Source organism: Argopecten irradians, chromosome 4, assembly GCF_041381155.1.
Source record: "Argopecten irradians isolate NY chromosome 4, Ai_NY, whole genome shotgun sequence".
Lineage (NCBI taxonomy): Eukaryota > Metazoa > Mollusca > Bivalvia > Pectinida > Pectinidae > Argopecten > Argopecten irradians.
In genome coordinates this window covers 14,459,801-14,486,688 of record NC_091137.1, presented here as the reverse complement: position 1 = coordinate 14,486,688, position 26,888 = coordinate 14,459,801, and the positions used below count along the sequence as shown (strand labels likewise).

The window sequence follows — 26,888 nt, the reverse complement described above, 5'->3', positions numbered from 1 at the left end:
ACTATTGTCATAGGACGTCCTCCTGCCACCCTCTCCCCCAGATTTATATATATCTACCTGGTCATACTATTGTCATAGGACATCCTCCTGCCACCCTCTCCCCCAGATTTATATATATCTACCTGGTCATACTATTGTCATAGGACGTCCTCCTGCCACCCCCTCCCCCAGATTTATATATATCTACCTGGTCATACTATTGTCATAGGACGTCCTCCTGCCACCCTCTCCCCCAGATTTATATATATCTACCTGGTCATACTATTGTCATAGGACGTCCTCCTGCCACCCTCTCCCCCAGATTTATATATATCTACCTGGTCATACTATTGTCATAGGACGTCCTCCTGCCACCCTCTCCCCCAGATTTATATATATCTACCTGGTCATACTATTGTCATAGGACGTCCTCCTGCCACCCTCTCCCCCAGATTTATATATATCTACCAGGTCATACTATTGTCATAGGACATCCTCCTGCCACCCTCCCCCCCAGATTTATATATATCTACCTGGTCATACTATTGTCATAGGACGTCCTCCTGCCACCCTCCTCCTCAGATTTAATATATATCTAACTTGTCATACTAGGTCAACTATTGTCATAGGACATCCTCCTGCCACCCTCCCCCCAGATTGATATATATATCTACCCCTCTATACTATTGTCATAGACATCCTCGTTGCCACCTCTCCCCCAGATTTATATAGTATCTACCTGGTCATACTATTGTCATAGGACATCCTCCAGCCACCTCTCCACCAGATTTTGATATATATTACCTGGTCATAAGATCGACCATAGGACGTCCTCCTGCCACCCACTCCCCCAGATTTTTAATTATATATCTACCTGGTCATACTATTGTCATAGGAATGTCCTCCTGCCACCCTCTCCCCAGATTTATATATATCCTACCTGGTCATATATTGTCATAGGAATGTCCTCCTGCCACCCTCTATCCTCCAGATTTATATATATCTACCTGGTCATACTAATTGTCATAGAATCCTCCATCGCCACCCACTCCCCCACCCCTCATTTATTTGCCATATCTACCTACCTGGTCATACTATTGTCATAGGACAGTCCTCCTGCCACCCTCTCCCCCAGATTTATATATATCTACCTGGTCATACTATTGTCATAGGACGTCCTCCTGCCACCTCTCCCCCAGATTTATATATATCTACCTGGTCATACTAGGGTATAGGACGTCCTCCTGCCACCTGATTATATATATCTACCTGGTCATACTATTGTCATAGGACATCATCCTGCCACCTCCCCCAGATTTATATTATATCTTACCTGTGACATACTATTGTCCAGGACCCCTCCTGCCACCCCCTCCCCCAGATTTATATATATCTACCTGGTCATACTATTGTCATAGGACGTCCTCCTGCCACCCTCTCCCCCAGATTTATATATATCTACCTGGTCATACTATTGTCATAGGACATCCTCCTGCCACCTCTCCCCCAGATTTATATATATCTACCTGGTCATACTATTGTCATAGGACGTCCTCCTGCCACCCTCTCCCCCAGATTTATATATATCTACCTGGTCATACTATTGTCATAGGACTGTCCTCCTGCCACCCCCTCTCCCCAGATTTATATATATCTACCTGGTCATACTATTGTCATAGGACGTCCTCCTGCCACCCTCTCCCCCAGATTTATATATATCTACCTTGTCATACAATTGTCATAGGACGTCCTCCTGCCACCCCTCTCCCCCAGATTGATATATAAATCTACCTGGTCATACTATTGTCATAGGACATCCTCCTGCCACCTCTCTCCCCAGATTTATATATATATCTACCTGGTCATACTATTGTCATAGGAACGTCCTCCTGCCACCCTCTCCCCCAGATTTATATATATCTACCTGTCATACTATTGTCATAGGACATCCTCCTGCACCCTCTCCCCCAAGATTTAACTCTACTGACAAAGCTGGAGATATATGGGTCTTCTTCTGATAAAGTTAGTACATACGGAGGAAGTAACTGATAAAGGTAGGACATACCAGTTTATTAACTGATGAAGTTAGTACATACCGGAGGTAGTGACTGATGAAGATAGTACATACTGAGATAGTAAACTGATGAAGTTAGTACTACCCGATGTAGTGACTGATGAAGTAAGTAACATACCGAGGGATAAGTAACATGTTCGAAGTTAGTACATACCGAGGTAGTGACTGAGTGAATTTAGTACATCTACTGAGGTAGTAACTGAGATTGAAGTGAGTACTTACTGAGATATTAACTGATGTTAGTTAGTACATACCTGGATGTAGTGACTGTATGAAAGTTATTACATCTGAGGTAGTAACTGATGAAGTTGTACAGTACTGAGATATTAACTGATGAAGTTAGTACATACCGAGGTATGTAAAGCTGATGAAGTTAGTACATACAGAGATATTAACTGATATTTGTAATACTGAGAGAGTAGTAACTGATTGAAAGTTAGTTACATACCGAGGTAGAAACTGATGAAGATAACTACATACTGTGAGGGTAGTAACTGATTGAAGTTATGTAACATACTAGGTAGTAACGAATGAAGGTTAGAACATACCGATGTAGTGACTGAATGAAGTTAGTACATACATGAATAGTTTAGACTGAATTAAAGTTAGTGACATACTTAGGTAGTCACTGATGAAGTTTAGTACATACTGCAGATATTAACTGATGAAAGTTAGTACATTAACCTGAGGTATTAGACTGATGAAGTTTAGTACATGACAAGAGATAGTGGACTGATGAAGTTAGTACAAACAGAGATAGTGACTGAATGAAGTTTAGTACAATACTGAGTAGTAAATGATAAGTTTAGTAGTTACAGAAAATTAACTGATGAAGTTAAGTACAAACCGAGGTAAGTAACTGATAAAGGTAGGACATACTGAGATATTAACTGATGAAGTTAACTGATGAAGTTTTTAGTACATACCGGAGTGGTAGTGGCATATGAGGTTGTGACTGATGAAGTTAAGTACATACTCTAGGTAGTAGTAACTGATGAAGTTAGTACATACGATGTTAGTAACGGGATGAAGTAGTACATAGTGGTAGTAAAACTGATGAAGTTGTACACACTGAGGTATCGGTGTCTGATGAAACCCCCATGATTTAGTATTTATAAGTTAGTACATACTAGGTATACTATTGATAGAAGTTCCTGTACATACTGAGATAGTAACTGATGAAGTATATACATACTGAGGTAGTAATATATTTGTCATAGGTAGTACATACCCTCCCCAAGACATACTGATATAGTAACTGATGAAGTTAGTACATACACAGGAGTAGTAACTGATGATAGTTAGTACATACCGAGATAGTAGTGACTGATTTAATTAGTACATACTGAGGTCTACTGATGAAGTTAGTACATACTTAGAGTATACTGATGAAGTTAGGACATCCTCCTGATGCCATCCCTCTAGTAGATGATGAATATTAGTATACTAGATATTGAGGTCATAGTACATACCTACCCTATGAAGTTAGTACATATAGATATACCTGGTTATACATACTATTGTTAGTACATACCTGAGATAGTTGATAAGTAGTACATACCGAGGTAGTACTGATGAAGTTAGTACTGAGGTAGTAACTGATGAAGTTAGTACATACTGATGTAGTGATGATGAAGTTAGTACATACCGAGGTAGTTGATATATATCTACTGAGTACATACTGAGTAGTGACTGATGAAGTTAGTACCTACTGAAGTTAGTACATACTGAGGTAGTAACTGATGAAGTTTGAGTACATACCATCATATAAGTAGTCCATACTATTGTCATAGGACGTGATTATAATTAAGTTAGTACATACTGAGGTAGTGATTGATGAAGTTAGTACATCCTCCTGCCCCCTCCCCCCCAGAATATATACTAATACTGTGGTAGTACATGAAGTTAAGTCATATACCGACGTCCTCCTGACCCTTATAGTACAGATTTAGTATATATACTGCTTTAGACATACTAGGTAGTAACTATTGATATAGGTAGTGACTGATGAAGATTATATATATCTAACCATGTACAATTATACAATTGTCATAGAGAGAGTCCTCCTGCCACCCATTAGTCCCCCAGATTATATATATAATTTAGTATACCTGGTAGTGACTGATGAAGTTATTAATTATAGTATATGATGATACATAGGACATATACTCCTGCCACCATGATGAATCTCCCCCAGTACGTTTCAGTTTACATACCTGAGGTCATACAATTGTCACATAGAGACTGATCCTCCTACACCTTAATAGTCACTGATAGAGATACATATATACGTATACCTGGTATACTATTAGTTCGTACATAGTAAACTGAGGTTAATGATGAGTTTTACATGACGCAGATTTAATATATATACATACTGGTCATAAGTGATGAAGTTAGTACACGAGTTTTTTCTGCCAGGTAGTACACTGATAAAAAGTTATATGATATTACTCGGGATTCTGACAAACAACTTCGCCGTATTTTCAATGAAATAATCTGCAATACAGTTTATACACGTAAATTACAGGTATTATAGGACAGTTATTTTTTTAATGAACCGAACCGAAACTTAGAATTATCGTACCGAACCGAACCGTACGGTTGAATTTTTCGGTTAACCGTATTTTCGGTTAACCGTGACACTCCTAATACCGAGGAAGTAACTGATGAAGTTAGTACATACCGAGGTAGTAACTGATGAACTCTAAACTGACAAAGCTGGAGATATATGGGTCTTCTTTCTCATCTCCTGTTTCTCCTCGGTGACGTGCTGTACCTGAGTGATAATGCCCATCAGCTCTGCCTTTCTCAGCATCTTCTTCACACAGGAAGGACTGGATGTCAGGTATCTCACCAGTTTCTGTGTAGGTACTGTACACACACAATTACAATTATAATGTCTAAATGAAGGTGTGAATGATGGAGGACAGATAATATTTCACATTACTAAAAGTATGTGTGATGGAAATCTTTAGCTTTAATATAACCATTCTACCATATGTTTGATATAATGTGTTAAATTCTAATGTGTTAAATTCTCCGTATTATTTCTAGCATCATTTTGGAATATTGTGAAGTATGAGACAAAGAAAAACATACAAAAACTATTTCAAATTCTCAATTAATCCATCAAATGAGACTATTATTGTTTGTTAAAGAACTCATGAAAATTATTTTTAACCTACCCCATGATGGCGGACGCTTGAATTTTGAAATTCTGTACTTTTGCCGATGTCGGTTAAGTTTTCTGTCAAATCGTGTCTAGAAATAAAACACAATTAATTGAAACCTAACTTCAAAACATTTCAATCAAAACGGCAAATAGATTTTAGATAAGTTTACATTTTTTCATTGATAAGTGAGTGTCTTCTGATATTATCCAATTAAAAGTCGGGAATTTGATCTCAGACTCCGGTTCAGGCAATTATTTCAGAGTGAAAGACACTATAAAAAAAAAAAAAAAAAAAACAACCAAAAAACACACACTTCCTAACAACCCTATTTTTTATGCCAATGTAACCCTAAAAAGACATATTTTTTTGGCCTAAGGAATAAAAGTAACTAAACATTACTAGATAGAAATCTGGCGTCGGATGTTCCGTCATTTGGGTCTACCTATATTAATCAGTAGGACATTACATATTGTTGTTTTCATAAAATATCATTTCTATAATAAATTACTCGACCAACAATCAAATAACAAATTTAAATACCTTTTCTTTCTCATCCTCTATCACTTTTTCTGTGTGTTTTTTTATATGTGACTGTATAGCCAACCAATTTCTCCGTTTAGCTCTGGCCATCATTTTATCAGCATGCATCTTACAGTAGGCAAAGAAAGGATCCGCAATGTCCTACAGTGGAAAAACAACCAATAATAATAAAAGTATTCAGCAATACGTTCTTTGCCAACTTGATTTTTTTTTCATTTGCATAGAAATTTATGAAGGCTAAATGCAATAAAGCAATTCTCAAATTTCAAGCAAAAAAAAAAATCACCTTATACATTAATGACAGTTATGAAAAGCATTAGAGTAGAAACAGTAAAGATCAAGCTCAATATTCTACCAATGCAGTTATATAATTCTTCATTAATTGATCTTTCTGTGATATAACTTCACTATTAAGATACATTTAAGGAGAAAACATTATTTAGTATCTGATACGATACACTTGCTTCGCTGTTCAAATAGTCGTTCGCTAGAACACCGTCCAGTCTCTGTGCAAGTGGTGACTTACCTGTGTTATGCTTGAACACCTTTCTGGGGTACATTAGATCTAGAGCTCAGACTGGTATTTTATAATGTGTTTTTTTATTCTGCTTCTCTTACGCAAACCTGTGTTATTTTATATTTATAAAAATTAGAACTGCAGCAAATGCGGTCTATGGTCACAGGGTTTAGTAAGTGATAGTGCAACATACACCTAGGACCTAGGATGATGTGGAATAAATTAAATATGTGGCCGGTACTAAAAGTTATCCGTTTTGTCACTTTCTTTTGTTGACTAAATAAACCTGAAATGCATTGTATTGTTCCAGAAGTTTCCAAAGTCTATCAGATGCTTAGAATAGAATGACCGATGCAAGAGTTTGTATGATTAGCCGCTTGAAGTTTACACAAAACAAATGTGTTTAGCACTGTGTAATGTCACTGTTGTTAACTTACAGTAGATTATCGCTGACAAGTATATCTTTAAAGGTTTTTGAAAGTTTGGTGTCACTAAATCATGGCGAAATATATAAACGCTATAAGACACTGACTTCCGGTATTGCATGCGCAGTTGGAATTTGCGCATAGCGGAATTTACACAGACTCATCCGACAAGGAAAATAAAAGTATGAGTACACTTGCACTATAACAAATCATTGGCATCTTCATGTGGCAACTTCTTCAAAATGAAATAAAAACATTGCAGTATAAATTATACTTGAGCGGAGAGAATCTACCGTAATTTTTTTTATAAACTTATTGGAATATAAGAATTCAATATGGGACTGCAAAAACTGTACAACATACCATACATTCCTCTGGGGCAGCTTCAGACAGCAAGCCTTCTTTCTGAGCACTGAAACAAGACAACAGATAGCATCTGTCATTCCATCCAACAGTACATCACCACTGACCAGACTAAATATTGTTCAAATCTATACATGTGTATTTTCAATGGTAAAATGTCACATTTAGAAAATATAAATATTTCGCAATTAATTGTGACCTTGACCACTGTCATCATTAATTCAGTAGACAAACATGACGCTACCTTTCATTCTTGCCTAGCATAAGCTAAACAGTGTTCTCCCAGGCCCTTTCCGCATAACGGTCCCGTTATGTGGAAATTTTGAGCCGTTGCACTGGAATTTCTTCCGTTGCGCACTTTCGGCCTCCCGTTGTACATCAATAAATCAGACCCCCATTTTCTCTAAGAAGGTCTACTGAATATAAACCTCATAATAAATCCCTCCTGCTACCTGACAAGTAGTATTCTTATGAATTTACGGTGTCTGTCATGCCACTATGCCATGTGGTTGGGTCCATTTTTACGACCGTGACAGTGTTGATTACATGTGATCCGCAGGGGTGCCCTGCCAGATTGTACTGTCTAAAGTTTGTTTTAAATATTTTAAATACACAAACAGTGATGGGTGCATAATCCTATAATAATCTAGAATTGTGAAACACATTAAAATAATTCTAATTTAAAAATTTAAATAATTCTAATAATTTTTAAATGCAATTAATCTGGATTCAGTAAATGTGACAGTGAGATCAAAATGTTATTATTTTTTGTTATTTTTATTTTAATTATAACACTAGGTCATTATAATTAAATTGTGGTACAAAAAAGATTATTCGCGCTGCGCCGCGCAGTTTGCAACGGGAAAAAAATTACCATTGCGCAGTGAAAAAATCCTGGGGAGAACACTGCTAAATATTAAATACTGAATAACCGGTTATCTTAGCGAGTCAAAATTTTCACAATTTGGACCTTAAACTAGAAAATTTTATTATATCATTATTCATTGTTCTTTATAAACAATTGAACACATTGTTAATTTTTCATCGATCAAAATTTTGCGGCCATGCGATGACCTGCGAGATGTCAAAAATAGCATCCTCACAAAAATAACAGTTATACTGTAGGTATCTTATTAGCAAGATGAAAATATTATTTTTTGAAAATGTGCAATACATGGGAGAAAAGGAATGCCCAATACATGACAAAAAGTGTTCTAGGATGTGCTACCTACCATGTGACATGGAAGTAGGTCCTACACATGCCAGCATCACAGCTGATACACACACCGGTCCTGCTGAAGCGTGCATCCTCACACAGCGAACATTCCTGTTACAGTTAAAACCAAACAGGAGTAGAAAAGATTGTTCTGACATTAAAATATATCCTTTTACATGTTCTTACAACTTAAAACACACTTTTACCCTTTCTGTACAGAGAAGCATTAAATGACCAAGAGAAAAGGTTCAGAAAGAAGAATCCACATTGTATGTGCCTACATGTTGAGCTACAAATCTTGTTTAAGATATCTAAAGTAGTTATTAATTTGCCCTTTTATCATCTTTTAATATGGGCCTTGATGAAGTTTTGATTTCATAAACATCTGCTCAAGGCCTATATAAAGGCGATAGAACAGAAAAACTTGGACAAAAGTGGAGTATTATTATCCTTTCCAGCTCCATAGCCTTGTGTTAGGTATCTTAAATATTTTATTATGTATTCTGTACAACATGATAACAGAGTCTGTGCCTATACAAGCCTCTAACTTTATCGTGCCATTTAAACTGGGTAATTCACATTCTTTCCATTTCTGAGTTCATTCCTTCGTGTAAGGAACATATATTCTATACTTACCCGAGCTCCCCACCTCGTATAAGGCATTTCAAACAGTGTAACAGGACTAAGTTTGTCCACATCTCCGAATGCCACACCAGGAGTGTACAGGGCGCAGACTAAGTGTACCCATCTGTTGGCAAAGAAGACAATTTAATAAGTAAATATCCCATTGTTTGTGTGAGGTAGGTACAGGTTCATCAAAGACTGTTGTACATTTACATCAATTTATATTTAATGTAATACTGTATCTATTTTCATCATATTATTTTCTTAGATATACATACATGTATATACATTTACAAAGTTATTGTTGCAAACATGTCATTGTGTGATGTTGTTGTTTTTACCATACAAAAAAAATATTGGTGTTTCCGGTAACCTGACCGACCCTATAAAATCAGTGCCTCCTCAAAAACTTTTGATCAGTTTTTTCCTCTGTAGGATATTTATACTCACTTTCCAGCATCTGTTTCTTTGAATATTCCACCAGGATTTGGACACAGCTCACATGTCTGAATCAAGACCACAAATTATTGAAATCAAGAGTAGTATTTTTTCATTCTGTCGTTTATACAAGAAAAGAAATGTGACTATAAAAAAATTCCTTTACAAAATAGAAACAAAGATTTACTTCTTTCAAAGTTCAAGTGACAGAACTTCCTTTGACTTTAGAAGGTTTTTCACCAAAAGTTCCACTGAAATGTCAATTTTTTTTGTCTGCAGTGATGTCAAATACAACACTTCTTATGTAGCAAAATTTGATATAAAATTTAAATCTCCAAAGTGAAATCATATCTAATATGTTTAGATTTTTGATCGTGATTTGGTATTTACCGGTTTACAGTCCGCCTTACAGGCATCACAGAACCACGGCTCTGTACTGGCTGACGATTCAGTACTGGCATTGGATTGGTTCTCACTAATGCCATAGCAACCTGAAACACATAATAATGACATCAGAAATAGGACATACTATATTTCATCACAAATAAGACACACACACCCTGACCCAGAGAAGACATAAAGATATTTCAATCCTGTTTGTTGAATTTTCATAAGCATGACCCCACAGGATCTGCACTGCTCAGTCTGTCCATTATAATATACCGGTATTGATTGTCAAGTCTTATATATCAAACCAATGAATCCTGTGTCTTTCATAGAGGTTAAGGTCATTTATTTGCACAAACTCCATAGTTCTATCACACTGACACAGTGTAGATTAAATGGCAGAAAATGTTGTTTAATTGAAGTTCAATATTGACCAAATGACAAGACGATTTTCTAAGGGGCATTTGTCTTCATCAAAATTGTCTTTCCATTAAGTAAATAATTTCCATGTTTTTTAACTTGTTGGTAGTTTACCTTCGTGAACAGAAACTCCACAGTTATCACACTCCACAATCTCGTCATCTTCTTCACTGTTAATCAGAAATACTAGATGTTAATCACTTCATCTCATAAAGGGCTTAACACTGAATTTAGACAGTAGGAGATTGTTTTGGTCTAAAAGTATCAACAATATTTTTATTGTTTTTTGCTCAATTTAGGATATGACAGTGAAGTTGTTTCAATCATAGAAAGCCTTTAAGAATTGCAATCAAAATATTAAACACAAAATAAGCTTGAAAAACTCTGATATCATTGGTTCATTTCTACATCCAGTAAAACAAGCTTTAACTGCAAATTCTACTCAGATTACTGTTGTTAGATGAACCTAAATAGAGAACAAATATCGCTCCCCCTTTTACTCAAAAAGAATCTGAATATAGAAAAAAAGAAAATATTGGAATGAAGACCATTTTAATGCAAGATTAATGTAGACAAGAGGCCCAAGGGCCTTAATGGTCATCTGACTACCTTGGCAATAGCTGTATAGGAAATTAATTAGATATGGTGTCATGGTTAAAAAATAAAAACACTTGGTCATGACCATGCAGGGATCAATCTAGCTCTAATTTATTACCGTTTATGGGTAAATTTCCCCTCAAGGAATGAATTCCCCTCTGGCCTAAAATTCCCCTGAATATTAAAAAAATTCCCCATTTGAAGCGAAAAAATGACTGTTTTTGTAACACAATTTCCCCTGTGACTTATTTTTCTTCTTTTTTTTTTTTAGACTTTTGTTGGAGATTTCTTCATATATATCATACAGCTACTGCATATTTTATGATAAACTCAAATTTTACATTATTGAGCTTAAAGATGCTCCACCGCTGACAAATGGTATTTTTTCACTATTAAAAACAGGAGAAGACAATTAAGTATTTTTCTTCAGTTACAAAAGTTACTTACTTTACACCATTACCACCATTGAAAAGTTTGAGCATCTAATTTTACTTCAAGTTAAAAATATGAAAAACAATTAATTGCATCCCGAAAAAATTCCGTACCACTATATCCTATATGGAATGAACTACTGAATGCGCATGCACCAAAGGCAAAATAAATTAGTTTATATTATTTTTTGTGTTAATTATACTATTATATACACGATTAAACACCAATTATTGTTCAAATGATGAACATAATTTATGCTCTGCCGGCCGTGGAGCATCTTTAAAATCTTGCTTTACTAAATCTAAAAATAAAATTAGTTGGTTTACAGTACTTTTTCATCAAAATGAAGATAATTTCGGACTAAAATAAGAAGATTAAAATTCCCCTATATTTTGCCAAACTTTTCCCCTATTTAGAAAAAGGGTAGTTTCCCCCAAAACCTAGATTGATCCCTGCCATGTAAGGATCATTTAATGCAAGTTTTAGTCAAACTGCATGGGTAGAACTTCAAGAAGTTCAAAATGTGTTTTCAAGATGGCAGCTTTGGTGGTCATCTTGGTTTTCGGGTCAACCCGACAAATAACTACACTTTGTTGGGACAATGTCTGTATCCTTAAAATTATTCAGACAAGTTCCAGCAAAAGCCCACTGGTAGACCTTGAGAATAAATTCAAACTATATTTTCAAGATGGCGGGAGTGGTGTCCATCTTGGATTTCAGATCAACATAAGATAAGATATAAAAACAGTTGGTCACGACCATGACAAGGATCATTTCATGCAAGTATCAGCTAAATCACACTGGCAGAATTTGAGAAGAAGTTCAAAATTCAAGATTTTAGAATATTTGACCCCCCTGACCTTGATAGTTGGTCAAGGTCATTCATTTCAATAACTTTGGTAACCCTTCATCCCAGCATGGCACAGGCCAAATATGAGTACCCTGGACCTTTTGGTTAGTTAGAAGAAGTCATTCAAAGATTTTAGCCTATTTGACCCCTGTGACCTTGAAAGTAGGTCAAGGTCATTAATTTTCACAACTTTGGTAGCCCTTCATCCCAGCATGCTACAGGCCAAATATGAGTACTCTGGGCCTTATGGTTATTGAGAAGAAGTCGTTGAAAGATTTTAGCTTATTTGTCCCCTGTGACCATGAAAGTAGGTCAAGGTCATTAATTTTCACAACTTTGGTAGCCCTTCATCCCAGCATGACTACAGGCCAAATATAGTGCATGATGACTATAGGTCAAACTGACCCTTCGGGTCAGATGACCTAAAAAAAAGAAATCTTAGAATGGAGACATTTTAAATATGAATACCTGATATCTCCTAGACAAACACAACAGATGGTGACTCGGATCTGTTTGTGTCTGTAGAGAGGATACAAACTGCTGGCCGGTATACTGTTCATCTGTAAAGTAATACAATAGCTGGTATAGAGATCTAAACTTATTAGCTCACCTGATCATGCGTTTGTAATGCCAAGTAATGTTTCTGAATACAGGTTCATCTTGTTTCTTTTCTGAAGGAATTTTTTAATATTAACTCTAAATCCCCTATTGGGCCCAACCCCTCCCGCCCCCAGGGGGTCAGAGCCAAAATTTATACAAGTTCTGTTCCCCTTCTTCCAAGGATGTTTATGGCCATATTTGGTCACAATCCAAACAAAAACTCTAGGACAAGAAGTGATTTAAAGGATTTACCTCTATTTCCCCTATTGGCCCCGCCCCTCCTGCCCCTGGGGGATCAGAGCCAAAATTTATACAAGTTTCTGTTCCCCTTCCCCCAAAGAATGTTTGTTGCCAAAATTTGGTTACAATTCATGTAGAGCTCTATGACTAGTAGCGATTTAAAGGATTTACCTCTATTACTCCTATTGGGCCCCGCCCCTCGTGCCCCCGGGGGACCAGAGCCAAAATTTATACAAGTTCTGTTCCCTTCCCCAAAGGATGTTTGTGGCCAAATTTGGTTACATTCCATTCAGAACTCTATGACCAGTAGCGATTTAAAGGATTTACCTCTATTACTCCTTATGGGCCCCGCCCCTCGTGTCCCCGGGGGACCAGAGCCAATATTTATACAAGTTCTGTTCCCCTTCCCCAAAAGGATGTTTGTGGCCAAATTTGGTTACATTCCTTTCAGAACTCTATGACAAGTAGTGATTTAAAGGATTTACCTCTATTTTCCCCTATTGGGCCCCGCCCCTCCTGCCCCTGGGGGATCAGAGCCAAAATTTATACAAGTTCTGTTCCCCTTCCCCAAAGAATGTTTGTGGCCAAATTTGATTACAATTCATGTAGAGCTCTAGGACAAGTAGAGATCTAAAGGATTTTACCTCTATTTCCCCTATTGGGCCCCGCCCCTCCTGCCCCCCAGGGGTTCAGAGCCAAAATTTATACAAGTTTCTGTTCCCCTTCTTCCAAGGATGTTTATGGCCAAATTTGGTCACAATCCAAACAAAACTCTAGGACAAGAAGTGATTTAAAGGATTTACCTCTATTTCCCCTATTGGGTCCCGCCCCCTCCTGCCCCTGGGGGTGATCAGAGCCAAAATTTATACAAGTTCTGTTCCCCTTCCCCAAAGAATGTTTGTTGCCAAATTTGGTTACAATTCATGTAGAGCTCTATGACTAGTAGCGATTTAAAGGATTTACCTCTATTTCCCCTATTGGGCCCCGCCCCTCGTGCCCCCGGGGGGTCAGAGCCAAAATTTATACAAGTTCTGTTCCCCTTCCCCAAAGGATGTCTGTGGCCAAATTTGGTTACATTCCATTCAGAACTCTATGACTAGTAGCGATTTAAAGGATTTACCTCTATTACTCCTATTGGGCCCCGCCCCTCGTGCCCCCGGGGGACCAGAGCCAAAATTTATACAAGTTCTGTTCCCCTTCCCCAAAGGATGTTTGTGGCCAAATTTGGTTACATTCCATTCAGAACTCTATGACCAGTAGCGATTTAAAGGATTTACCTCTATTTCTCCTATTGGGCCCCGCCCCTCGTGCCCCCGGGGGACCAGAGCCAAAAATTTATACAAGTTCTGTTCCCCTTCCCCAAAGGATGTTTGTGGCCAAATTTGGTTACATTCCATTCAGAACTCTATGACAAGTAGTGATTTAAAGGATTTACCTCTATTTCCCCTATTGGGCCCGCCCCCTCCTGCCCCTGGGGGATCAGAGCCAAAATCTATACAAGTTCTGTTCCCTTTCCCCAAAGAATGTTTGTGGCCAAATTTGGTTACAATTCATGTAGAGCTCTAGGACAAGTAGAGATCTAAAGGATTTACCTCTATTTCCCCTATTGGGCCCCGCCCCTCCTGCCCCCAGGGGTTCAGAGCCAAAATTTATACAAGTTCTGTTCCCCTTCTTCCAAGGATGTTTATGGCCAAATTTGGTCACAATCCAAACAAAACTCTAGAACAAGAAGTGATTTAAAGGATTTACCTCTATTTCCCCTATTGGGCCCCGCCCCTCCTGCCCCGGGGGGGACCAGAGCCAAAATTTATACAAGTTCTGTTCCCCTTCCCCCAAGGATGTTTGTGGCCAAATTTGGTTACAATCCATGCAGAACTCTTATGACTAGTAGCGATTTAAAGGATTTACCTCTATTTCCCCTATTGGGCCCCGCCCCTCCTGCCCCCAGGGGGTCCAGAGCCAAAATTTATATAAGTTCTGTTCCCCTTCCCCAAAGGATGTTTGTGGCCAAATTTGGTTACATTCCATTCAGAACTCTATGACTAGTAGCGATTTAAAGGATTTACCTCTATTACCCCTATTGGGCCCCGCCCCTCCTGCCCCCGGGGGACCAGAGCCAAAATTTATACAAGTTCTGTTCCCCTTCCCCCAAGGATGTTTGTGGCCAAATTTGGTTACATTCCATTCAGAACTCTATGACTATTTGCGATTTAAAGGATTTACCTCTATTTCCCCTATTGGGCCCCGCCCCTCCTGCCCCCCTGGGGGACCAGAGTCAAAATTTACACAAGTTCTGTTCCCCTTCCCCCAAGGATGTTTGTGGCAGAATTTGGTTACAATTCATGTAGAACTTTATTACAAGTAGCGATTTAAAGGATTTACCTCTATTTCCCCTATTGGGCCCCGCCCCTCCTGCCCCCGGGAGACCAGAGCCAAAATTTATGCAAGTTCTGTTCCCCTTCCCCAAAGGATGTTTGTGGCCAAATTTGGTTACATTCCATTCAGAGCTCTATGACAAGAAGTGATTTAAAGGATTTACCTCTATTACCCCTATTGGGCCCCGCCCCTCCTGCCCCCGGGGGTCAGAGCCAAAATTTATACAAGTTCTGTTCCCCTTCCCCCAAGGATGTTTGTGGCTAATTTTGGTTACAATCCATGCAGAACTCTACGACAAGTAGCGATTTAAAGGATTTACCTTTATTTCCCCTATTGGGCCCCGCCCCTCCTGCCCCTGGGGGACCAGAGCCAAAATTTATACAAGTTCTGTTCCCCCTCCCCCAAGGATGTTTGTGGCTAATTTGGTTACAATCCATGCAGAACTCTACGACAAGTAGCGATTTAAAGGATTTACCTTTATTTCCCCTATTGGGCCCCGCCCCTCCTGCCCCCGGGGGACCAGAGCCAAAATTTATACAAGTTCTGTTCCCCTTCCCCCAAGGATGTTTGTGGCCAAATTTGGTTACATTCCATTCAGAACTCTATGACTAGTAGCGATTTAAAGGATTTACCTCTATTTCCCCTATTGGGCCCCGCCCCTCCTGCCCCCTGGGAACCAGAGTCAAAATTTACACAAGTTCTGTTCCCCTTCTCCCAAGGATGTTTGTGGTAGAATTTGGTTACAATTCATGTAGAACTCTATTACAAGTAGCGATTTAAAGGATTTACCTCTATTTCCCCTATTGGGCCCGCCCCTCCTGCCCCCGGGAGACCAGAGCCAAAATTTATGCAAGTTCTGTTCCCCTTCCCCAAAGGATGTTTGTGGCCAAATTTGGTTACATTCCATTCAGAGCTCTATGACAAGAAGTGATTTAAAGGATTTACCTCTATTACCCCTATTGGGCCCCGCCCCTCCTGCCCCCGGGGGGTCAGAGCCAAAATTTATACAAGTTCTGTTCCCCTTCCCCCAAGGATGTTTGTGGCTAATTTTGGTTACAATCCATGCAGAACTCTACGACAAGTAGCGATTTAAAGGATTTACCTCTATTTCCCCTATTGGGCCCTGCCCCTCCTGCCCCTGGGGGACCAGAGCCAAAATTTATACAAGTTCTGTTTCCCCCTCCCCCAAGGATGTTTGTGGTCAAATTTGGTTACAATCCATGCAGAAGTCTAGGACAAGTAGCGATTTATAGGATTTACCTCTATTTCCCTATTGGGCCCCGCCCCTCCTGCCCCGGGGCGGACAGAGCCAAAATTTATACAAGTTCTGTTTCCCCTCCCCCAAGGATGTTTGTGGCCAAATTTGGTTACAATCCATGCAGAACTCTATGACTAGTAGCGATTTAAAGGAAATGTTGACGGACGGACGGACGGAAGGACGGACGGACGGACGACGGACGCCGTGCCATGACATAAGCTCACCGGCCCTTCGGGCCAGGTGAGCTAAAAATGTCATATTACAATCAATGGTATGTTATGCTCTCACTTATGATCTTGAACATTAGGCATTCTATTGGTTGGTTGATAACGCTCAAGTCCTATTACAGCGCCGTTACAATAAGCGTACGTGTGACGGCCAGTCTAGTAGGTGGTTGGCTTGATTGGTAGACAATCAGGTTGCATGGTAGTTAGTCAGTTTGCCAACGACATTCAATAAGCTGTCTAAGCATGGCCCTCATTGGCTGTCGCTTCAATGTAGGGGCGGAGCTAATACAGTTGGAAATGTCTGTCGTCGATTACCACATAAAATGATCGGCATCGTAAGCTTCATAATGTAAAAAGGTTACACAAATACATTTTAATTACCTCATGTATAGACTCTAAATCAGCGCTAATCAGTGAAGTACCTATGGAAAGAGCCACTGTTGTAGCGGAAAAGTCAGTCAGAAATTGTACGGAAAAGAAATCACCTGCTTCTGACTAATTATAAAACTTTACCACAAGGTGTGTGAAAACCAAATCGGGTACAATGTACAACCCGGAACCGACCATCGTGTCTTGTCAAAATATATTCCGATAAAACACGGCTATGACACATACCTGGATGTTAGGGGATGCTTTTCCAGCTGTAGGCGTAGATTTTTTTAACTTTGTCACCAGTATTTAATCAGAGAGATGCATTTGAAACTAGTGTTGACAATTTTTCGGCTAAAATCAACCTACATTTTGTAAACTACCGCCGCGCATGCGCCAACGTCCGAGAACATTACCTGGAATATAAATAAAATAAAATTATAAATATTTAGGCAATGCATTCAAACTCAAAGTCTACAACTTGAATAACATCCCCTACTACATGTAACATCCAGGTATGTATCAAAACCGTGTTTGATCGGAATATATTCTGATAAGACATAATCTATTGTCAGCCGTACCTGATTTGTTTTTCCACACCAAACGGACCTTGCAGCGGAAAAGTCAGTCAGAAGGTACAACAGTAACTAACGTTAGATTCGGCTGTTACATTACATGTAACATTAGAATGGATACAATAGATCTAAACCCAACATATTAATCAACACGATGAAAAGTTTGATCCATTGGAACGTTGGTAGATACGTAGATAGGGTTTGAACATCAAAGATCCGCTGGCTCCGCCTACTTAATGTTGTCGGCGATCTTGTCAGGGGGCAATCAGTCGGGCTGCCGATGCTTCAGCCAATCAGTGCCTTCGTTACATGCCACCTAAAATCTAATCTACTGCATCAGTTACCAGCCTACTAGATCAGCTACCAGCCAACGTGTCTATCGAGTGAATGAATGTAAACAGGAACACTTGTTGTAACGGCGCTGTAACAACTAGGGTCATTAAAGGGTGGCTGGCCTCCCATATGTGCAATGTGTCTTTATGTTTTGCGAGGATGTGGTGAGATATAAGGAATAAGAAAGTAAATAATGTAGAAGACAAAAGATAAGATCCCAGATTTAGTCATTTATATAACAATCATGCAATGGAGGCATTAGTTAAAATTCTAACACCCTATCTGGTTTTTTTAATTTCTTTTTTTTAATTTACCTTAATTAAAGGAAGACAATACAAGTAGATTAGATAAAATTAACTATACATCTAGCTTCTGCTAATAGTAGATGCCAATTTTTGTCCAATTCAGTTCTGTCCTGAAGCAACAGGAAACTTTTTCTGATTCACTACCTGTAGGAACATTTAGGAAAGAAACAAGGGGACAGGAATCAATACAGGAATCAATATGATAACATTACCAAAATGACATAGTGATTTATTCATACCTCTACCACCCCGTTTCCACTGGAGATAGGGATTTCTTGTTTGACATCACTACCAGACGGGACATTTAGACCAATTGTCTCTATCTTGAGTCCTTCAGTGACATGTTTTTCTGGTTTATGATAGTCATCTTCTTCTTCACTAGAAGAATCACTGGAGTCATCGTCCTCATCACTGTCATCTTCTTCATCATCATTATTGTCATCTTTTTCACTTAGCTCTGCAGCATCTGAGTCATCTGATCCTACAAGACAATGAAATGTTCTATCTATACACAAGTCTTTGAATTTAAAAGAATAGTGTGAAAACAAAATAAAACTCTTTGATGCTTTGCAAGCTTAATTTCCTATAAATGATTATTGAAAAACAATATTAGAATTGATCAATTACTAATATTTCTAAAACTGATCATTATGCACATGATTATAAATACAACCACACAAACAAGTTCATGTGCTAAATATAAAACCTTTGTGATGTTTTTCTACATCAAAGTCGCTATCGTCATCGCTGTCATCTCCCCCTCCGAAGTCCACCTGGATGAGATGACGCTGTACTGGTTTAACTCTGCGTTTCTTTGGATCTCTTTGTACTGAAAATGTCAAATAATGACCTTGTAAGTGCGCAGCACAAAGGGCACATAATGAGAAGCACTTCTTAGGTAACAGATACACGAAAATATAAGAAAAACACAATCTTCAAAATTCAATCCTACACACTGACAGCTTCAGTTTGTGGCCGCCTTTTTTTCATACATATGGGGAGGTTATGCATTGCTCCAGTACTGCTCTCCCAAGTAAATATATATTTAATTAATGCAAAAGCAGAACTGGGGTAATTAAACATCTATTTATTATTTTTTTAATAATAATTATAACACTTTGAAAATTAAAAGCTATAGAATGCAGTCAAAATATCTACCAAGGCAAAGATGAGCACAAGGAATCATGACGTCACATAATGTCAACAAATGGAATTCATAGAATTCACATACGTGGCGCTCCAGGCCTTGAATGGACACAGAGAAATCCTAATCTTTGAGTTCATTTCTTTGAGTTTATACTAGACAATGATTAAGAGCGCAGCTCTCTGCGCGGCCGAAGGCCGCATAGACAGAAGCTCTACTAACCATAACATGTGCGTAAGCATAAAGATCCAATACATCCCAGTACCCCTTGGACTTTGAAATTGTGTCCCGCGGGAAAAGTCTCGCGTCTCCATGCAGGCAGCCATGTTTTAATTCTCGTTATCAGCACGACAAGATTTGCAATTTTTTCTAAAGAGAAAATGTATCACCAGGATACACTTTGAAATTACTGTAAGTAGTTTAAGATAACTACACAAAGATACGAACGATGCAATAAATGTACTGGTCAAATAATATACTGTCTGTGTGTTGTCAAGCTCACCGTCAGCCGTGATGTTAGGAAGCTTGGTGCCAAAGATGACGGCACATATTCCCGTGCTTTTTTGATACAGTACATGGCATGTTGCCAAGTTTTCTGCCTTACAGAGAAACAAGATGGAAAGGAAATTGAACTATTCCAGTTGAATGTGTCTTTCTGGCCTGTATATGACGACTGTCAATATATTGCTAGACACAAAACATTAATCTATAGTATTGAAGAATAGCACTTAATAAAAATCAATGATCGGACTACAAGTTTAAACAGTTTTAATCTCGTTCTGAGGTTACAATCCTAACTATATTTACATTTTACATGTAGCTGCGCTCTTATGAGGCTTTGCCTTAAATTCATATTACATCATATACTTCTATAGTTTAAAGTGTGTCCTTTTATTTCTTAATTATGTCTTCATAGTCTTCTTCATGAAATAGAAAATAAAACAAACAAGTAGGGCTTTGCCCTTCCTTTGCCATGCATGATTCATATTAAAACATCTCACATTAAGGCCTTGGCTTCAGTCATATTAATAGGCACTATATTCTTTTCTTAATGATGTTTTCCAGCACAGGCTCCTTATAGATCTTCTTTGCTGGACTCACAATATTATTTAGTTACATATTATGATTATAGTCACTTCCTAGCTGATATTCTCTTTATAGTTATTGTATTTGATTTCCTGCTCGTTACAGTGATTGTCCAATCTGTTTTTGAAAATATCCAATTTCTTAGATGTAACGACATATTCAGGTAGATTATTCCATGAAGCAATCCTAACAGTCCGAATAGAAAAGAGCTCGAGGAGGTTCTTAGAGCTAACGACAACTAGCTTAATGGCCAGATTAATCTTTTGTATACAACTTTATCTGATAACTTACACATTGTCTTGTATAAAAATTCAACACTTGGGTCAACCTCTTCTAATGCTAAGTTGTTTTCTGCCATGGTGAGAGATGCTGCAGCTAGACTGGATTGCCTGCCGTAGTTTTTCTACTCTCCCACCGGTCTAACGTGAAACCTCACAACGGCGCTTGAATCTGCATCTTTGGCACGCTTGAAAATTTAATCTCTAATCAAAATTATCAGTATACCAAATTATGTCAAATCTAAAGCATATTTTTGCTATAAATGTTAATAATCTAATTAAAATATCAGCATAGATTAAATAAATCGAGCTGGTATATTTCCTTTATTTATGTATATGTCATTTACACCTGACTTACTTCAAGTGGAGAGTGTACGCCGCCATTTTCGTTTAACTCTGCAACCTCTGAAATGGTGCACTTAACGAAACTTTTACGCCATGGTGGCCCTACGCCATACCACACCAACCCTAGACTTATGGTTGGGGCCGGTAAAGAGGTTTTAAACACAAAAAATCATTATAGCAGTGTAAGTATTGAGATCTTAACTGAATAGTAACGCTTTGTTGTTAACCTCTGACTTATGCCCAATGTCACCAACTCGCCACACCGTGACTGTATCACGCACACGTTTAACTGTCAATGGCATTTCTCATTTTCGGCAATGAAAGTTCCTTTTCACACGAAATAATAGTATATCTGCGGTCAACGGTGATTCTCATGAAAATTTAGGAGTAGGCCTAATTGAAATTCAATTTTAGGAGATGACCTTCAACACCATAGTATAGCCGAATCTTTCAATAAAAATAAAACACTGTACACGAGGATATCAAACAGTTAACGGTCAAGGGATTGGGACCATGCCATTCAAATTTGGAGAAGCAAAATGAAGAACCAATATTTAATTATTATTGTTAATGGACAATGTACGATACATGTATGTAACTTGTACCTTTCTAAAAATAAATGCCATTAACTATTGAAAGGATTCCCCAAGTGCCATATAACCATTGAAATTACTAAATGAAGGTAGCATTTATCAGAATACGGCGGTAAGATGTCCAGACATTTTACCACAATCCTTCCACTTCAAGGTTGTGAGTTCAAATTCCATGCAGGGCAGTTGCCAGGTACTGACTGCTTGTTGGTTTTTCAACTGATATTCCTGCTTTCCCTCACCAAAAAACCCGGCACCTATTACAGCTGAAACGATTAGTAATTTTTGTAATCGATTATTCGGTCACATTTTAATTGATTTCAAATCAATTAATCACTTGAATTGAAGGCAACACTAACATCGCTTAAATCCAGCCTGCTAACCTGCTGTTTTGACGTGACCTTCACATGTACGACTAATCAAGCAAATCTGGATCGCCATGGAGTGAAATGACCAAACTTTAGTCAATGAACTTTTTCATTTCTGTGATAGAAAATTAAAATAAATCAACAACTCTTGTGTAACATCGTATTATCCAGTCTCTGCTAACCCACTGTTTTGACGTGACTGTAACATGTATGACTAATAAACCAAATCTGAATCACTGTGACCAAACTTTAGTCAGTGAACTTTTTCATTTCCGTGATCAAAAATAAATTGAAATAAATCAACAATTCTTATAATCTTCAATAATAATATGAACAAAAACATTTTTTTTATATGATAAACACATGCAATAGTAAAATTAAAATGATAAAGACTACTGCTCCTTCCGCTCCTTAGCTTCTCAGCGGCGATTAGGCCTTCCTGACATAACAACGTGATATAGACACAACAAATAATTATGTGTAATTCTTGTTTGTTTATTTATTGTTTTGTTGTGATTTTCAGCTGCTGCCAATCCATCTGGTAACTCTTGGAGGATGTGTTGTGTGTGTATGGTACATGGCTAGGTCCTTGTTCTTCAGTTCTGATGTCATGTAAGTATATCTCTGCGCTAAACTTTATTCTGTACCTATTTCTGTTTTAGGCTTAGTGCATTAAATTCATTTTTGACTTAAGTCGTACTTTGTATGGTTTCAGTCTAAGGATTGCATCCAGTAACATTTCAACTCTGGAATTTAAATACCATCTGAGACGGATAAAGTACACTGTTCATGCCGTTATAATACAGCAAATTCTGTCCCGCTATTAATTGATATGAGCTATTAACTGATATGAATAAATGCTATATATTTTTGGGTATAATTATGCATCTCTTGACTCCAATAAACATACAAAACAATCACATTTTTTAGCCTAATGTTCGAAATGAAACATGTTGTTTGTATCTCGCTAACTTAACAAATACGCTACTTCGGGCTTCTCACTCAGATCATGAATTCCGTAAATACATGTGCAGGCATGATCATTTTTGGTTAATGTTTATAATGGCCTTGAAATCTTCTTTTGTGTCTTTTTCCTCAAATACATATGAACAATCATATACAAATGAAACAACAGAAGTGTTATTTTCAGCACTTAAGAATGAAATCACTGAGTACACTGAAATTAAACTGAACCGGAATCTTCCTGTTTCATCTCCTAACTTTAGCATGACTCGTAACATTATCATCAATTAAACATCATCTTCATTAAATTAAATTTCAATATCTGCATTAGAGATGATATTTGACACCTGTGCCTTTCTTCCTATGGACGAACATTTAGACAACTGATGCAAATATCTCAATATTTAGAATTAGGAGATGCATACAATATACATGTATGTATTTTAACTGTATGGTGTATATAAAGTCAGTGAATCTAGCATGATTGTGTATTTGGTTTTGAAAGATTTGCGGAAATCTTACAATTTCGAATTGATTATTTGCAGGCTGAAAAAGGACACTCGTAGCCACCCATGGTTGATGAAGCCCATCACACACCAGTATAAGGCAAGTCCAATTAAAATGATAATTCTATGTAGTGAGCTGTAGTAGAATGATTTGAGACAGTTTTTTTCTGCTTTTAAATAACAGCATTTCTTAAGGAAATTCTTTGACTTCTTTATTTGAAAGCGTTGTAAACTGGGCTCATGCTACCTATTTTCATTATTAACAAATCAATCTGGCTAGTTGCTAGAATAAATTCATCCAAAATCGCAAAAAATGCCTAAGTTTTTCTTCACACTCCCAATATCCAATTAAGCGGACACGTGCTTCAAATATTGTTTTTTTTTCAGTCACATTACTTTCATAGCAAGTCTAAAACAGTTGAATTAATCATTACTGTACCATTTATGTTTTAATGTTGAAGGGATGTAAAGCAACAATATGCACGGCGGAGTATGGTTTAATGAATGATCGGGAGCTTTTGTATGTGTGTACTTTTCAATTGATGTATAAAATACAATATTAGATGCTTATATGTAATTTAATGTTTTTCATAATGAAATGTTGTGAATGCACAATTTGCAAAATGAAATTTTTATTTGCTAAAGAGAAAAAAAATCACTTTCGCAACTTTTGCTAAGCAAACTGGAAAGTTAGTGTGAGCCCAGGTAGAAATTAAGGAAATATTCTTCAATTTGAACTGTAAGAAAGTTTATGTACTAGTAGTGTTTTTCTTTGGGGAATTTTAAGTTAAGGGAATTTCTAAAAGTTGAGGAATGTTCAGTGGAAAATGTGAAAGGCTAAGTCTGACCATGCCAGTGAATGTTGTTTTGAAATTGACATAGATAGCTATACACAATGGTATGGATAACAAATCTTAAAATCTAGATGAATATGTTTAAACACTTCAAACTAATTGCTAGTTCTTAAATGCATTGAAATGCATGAAGGATACAAATTTAAAGTATCTTGGATGTAACTTAGATTAACATTAAGGATACATGTTATCCTGGAGTTCATATGGACTCAAAAATAGAGTGTTGAGTTTCAAACAAAGATTATAATGTGAATTTCATGGTATTAACAGGTGCTCTCTTCTTGAACTGTAATTTTAAATAGGTGTTTTGTTCTATTACAGCTGTTCTCATTTAGCTTGGACTACAAAAAGCTAGAGCCTCACCCTAATCACCCTGAGGGATACCACGGCAAGGTCCTCCTCAGCAGCAAGGACTACAAGAAATTGGTCCACCATGGCGAGGGAGAGCACTAAACATCAGATGTGTTAAGGACATTATCCTGATTTAACATCAATTTATCAGCCAGGATTTTAAACATGTTCTGTGTGAGGCGGAGTTGGATTGTACATCTTGTGGTGTATAGTGGTCCTCACATGGTTATTTATATAGTGACTTGGATGTACTAGAGGTGTATGTGTCTGTTTCTACTGGCCTTGATTTTGATTTAATTCCATCAAGTTTCGAAATAAGGCTTAGAATTTGAATAAAAGTTTTGTTTGTACAGATATTTTGCTTTGTAGTTTTGTCTACATAACCAATGTAATGTAATCTAACGTCTGTTTGGAGAAGCATCTTGGACTCTGTCTTAAGCTTCTATTCATCCCCAATTTCTGACTTGTTTCGCATGCTCAGAAACATTTATAACACATAGAGTATAACCTGTCCAAACTGACATGATCATGAGTTCAAGAGTGTCTATTCCAGAGTAGTCATGTGGCATTTGCCTTCTTAATTTACAATATAAATAAAAAATTAAAACACATATTTTAATATCCTGAGCCTGTCTATATCAACCAAATACGGTGGTCCCAGCGACATCCTGTTTAAACAAGTTCTACTGTATATGTTTAAGAGGAGAAAACAAGAAGCCTTGACTCATCTATGTATTAAACTTAATCAGCACCTACGGCACTAAATACAAAAGAAAATTAGTGTTACATTACCTCGTGATCCGTGCTATAGACCTGATGCCTAGGTCTTCAGGTCGTATGAAGTTCTTTTGGGTAATGAAAGTGATCTCTTTTCGATTTAGATAAAGGTCAAAGCATGCCTCGGGTAAAACAACATGGTTTAGGACATCTTGGTTATTGCGAAGAAGTTCAATACTAGTAAAAGGGTCCTGATGAATAGTCATGTTCCATCCATAACCTTTTCATTCGATCGACTTCTCAATTAACCAAAAGGTCAAGGGTACTCATATTAGGCTTGTAGCATGCTAGGATGAATGGCTACTATGTTTGTTTAATGAATGATCTTGACATTCATTCAAGGTCACAGGGGTTAAAAAGGTTAACATCTTGAAAATGACTTCTTGTCCGAAAATTGAAACCTGTGACATGCTGTAATAAAAGGGTTACCCTATTTGGCTAAGAGGCCTATACCCGATATTTGACCTGTACCTTGCTAGGATGAAGGCCTACCAAGTTTGTTGGATCGAATTATCTTGACTTTCATTCAAAGTCATTGGTCAAAAAGGCTTAAATCTTTAATAAAAAAAAATGTCAATATCTAAATAGACCCGATATTGACACTTATATGTTAGGATGAAGTGTTACCAAGTTCAAGGTCATAAGCTTAAGGAAAAAATTGGCTAAAATCATTTAAACAACTTAATCATTTTGTCAATAACTGAAACACATAGAGACCTGATATTGGGCATATGAAGTGCTACAAAGTTTAGATGTTCAAATGAATGACCATGACCCTTATTTAGGGTCACAGATGGCAGAAGGATAAACTCTTTGAAACAACTTTTTGTCAATAACTATAAAAGGTCTAGAAATGCAATATTGGGCCTGTAAAATGAATGACCTTCATTCAAGTTCAAAAGCGCCAAAAAGGCTAAAAACTTTTAAAACAACTTCTTCTGAATAACCAAGAGACCCGATATTGGGACTGTTGCATGCTGGGATGAAGGGCTACCAAGTTTGTTGGGATAAATGACATTGACTTTTATTCGAGGTCGTTTGGTGTTTAGTTGTTATCAAGTGGTCGATTGGACCTCTTGTCATAATTAATATTTACGTGTGTAAGACTGTTCATATAGCGAATGTCGGTAAAGGTGGGATATTGCTATGTGCCTTTGATACATAAAGTGTAGTAGCAACTGCGTACAAAATGTAGGAAATGGAAGTTCAGATCAAGAAGATTGATACGCAGTTGTCAATACTGAAACAATTGAGGACGCGATAAAATGAGTTATGAGCCCTTGACACCCAAGTCCGGCGTAACAA

The 26,888-nt window shown here is 37.6% G+C and overlaps 2 protein-coding genes across 2 annotated transcripts in view; one reads left to right on the top strand and one right to left on the bottom strand.

Moving 5' to 3' along the window:
• LOC138322112 (PHD finger protein 14-like) overlaps positions 1–21,004 on the bottom strand; it is a 39,756-nt gene extending 18,752 nt beyond the window's left edge. The window contains exons 1-13 of the mRNA XM_069266171.1: positions 20,843–21,004; positions 19,028–19,150; positions 18,561–18,802; positions 12,507–12,598; positions 10,274–10,329; positions 9,743–9,843; positions 9,365–9,420; positions 8,927–9,038; positions 8,307–8,401; positions 7,075–7,123; positions 5,770–5,910; positions 5,242–5,317; positions 4,767–4,927 (exon numbers count right to left, since the gene is read on the bottom strand). Of these exons, the coding sequence (XP_069122272.1) occupies positions 4,767–4,927; positions 5,242–5,317; positions 5,770–5,910; positions 7,075–7,123; positions 8,307–8,401; positions 8,927–9,038; positions 9,365–9,420; positions 9,743–9,843; positions 10,274–10,329; positions 12,507–12,598; positions 18,561–18,802; positions 19,028–19,150; positions 20,843–20,909 (1,371 nt within the window). The 5' untranslated portion in view covers positions 20,910–21,004. The remainder of the gene's footprint in view (positions 1–4,766; positions 4,928–5,241; positions 5,318–5,769; positions 5,911–7,074; positions 7,124–8,306; positions 8,402–8,926; positions 9,039–9,364; positions 9,421–9,742; positions 9,844–10,273; positions 10,330–12,506; positions 12,599–18,560; positions 18,803–19,027; positions 19,151–20,842) is intronic.
• A 178-nt stretch (positions 21,005–21,182) lies between these two features.
• On the top strand, positions 21,183–25,162 carry LOC138320698 (cytochrome c oxidase subunit NDUFA4-like). Its single transcript, XM_069263866.1, has 4 exons — positions 21,183–21,356; positions 22,656–22,744; positions 23,641–23,701; positions 24,777–25,162. The coding sequence occupies exons 1-4, from the start codon at positions 21,240–21,242 to the stop codon at positions 24,906–24,908; spliced, it is 399 nt and encodes a 132-aa protein (XP_069119967.1). The 5' UTR covers positions 21,183–21,239; the 3' UTR covers positions 24,909–25,162.
• The last annotated feature ends 1,726 nt before the right edge of the window (positions 25,163–26,888 follow it).

Excerpts from the sequence above, each read along its gene's own strand:
- LOC138320698 (XM_069263866.1), top strand. The coding sequence starts at position 21,240 with ATGGTGCACTTAACGAAACTTTTACGCCATGGTGGCCCTACGCCATAC. Across the intron at positions 21,357-22,655 it reads CAAAAAATCATTATAGCAGT|CTGCTGCCAATCCATCTGGT; the intron begins GTAAGTATTGAG and ends TGTGATTTTCAG. Across the intron at positions 23,702-24,776 it reads CCATCACACACCAGTATAAG|CTGTTCTCATTTAGCTTGGA; the intron begins GCAAGTCCAATT and ends GTTCTATTACAG.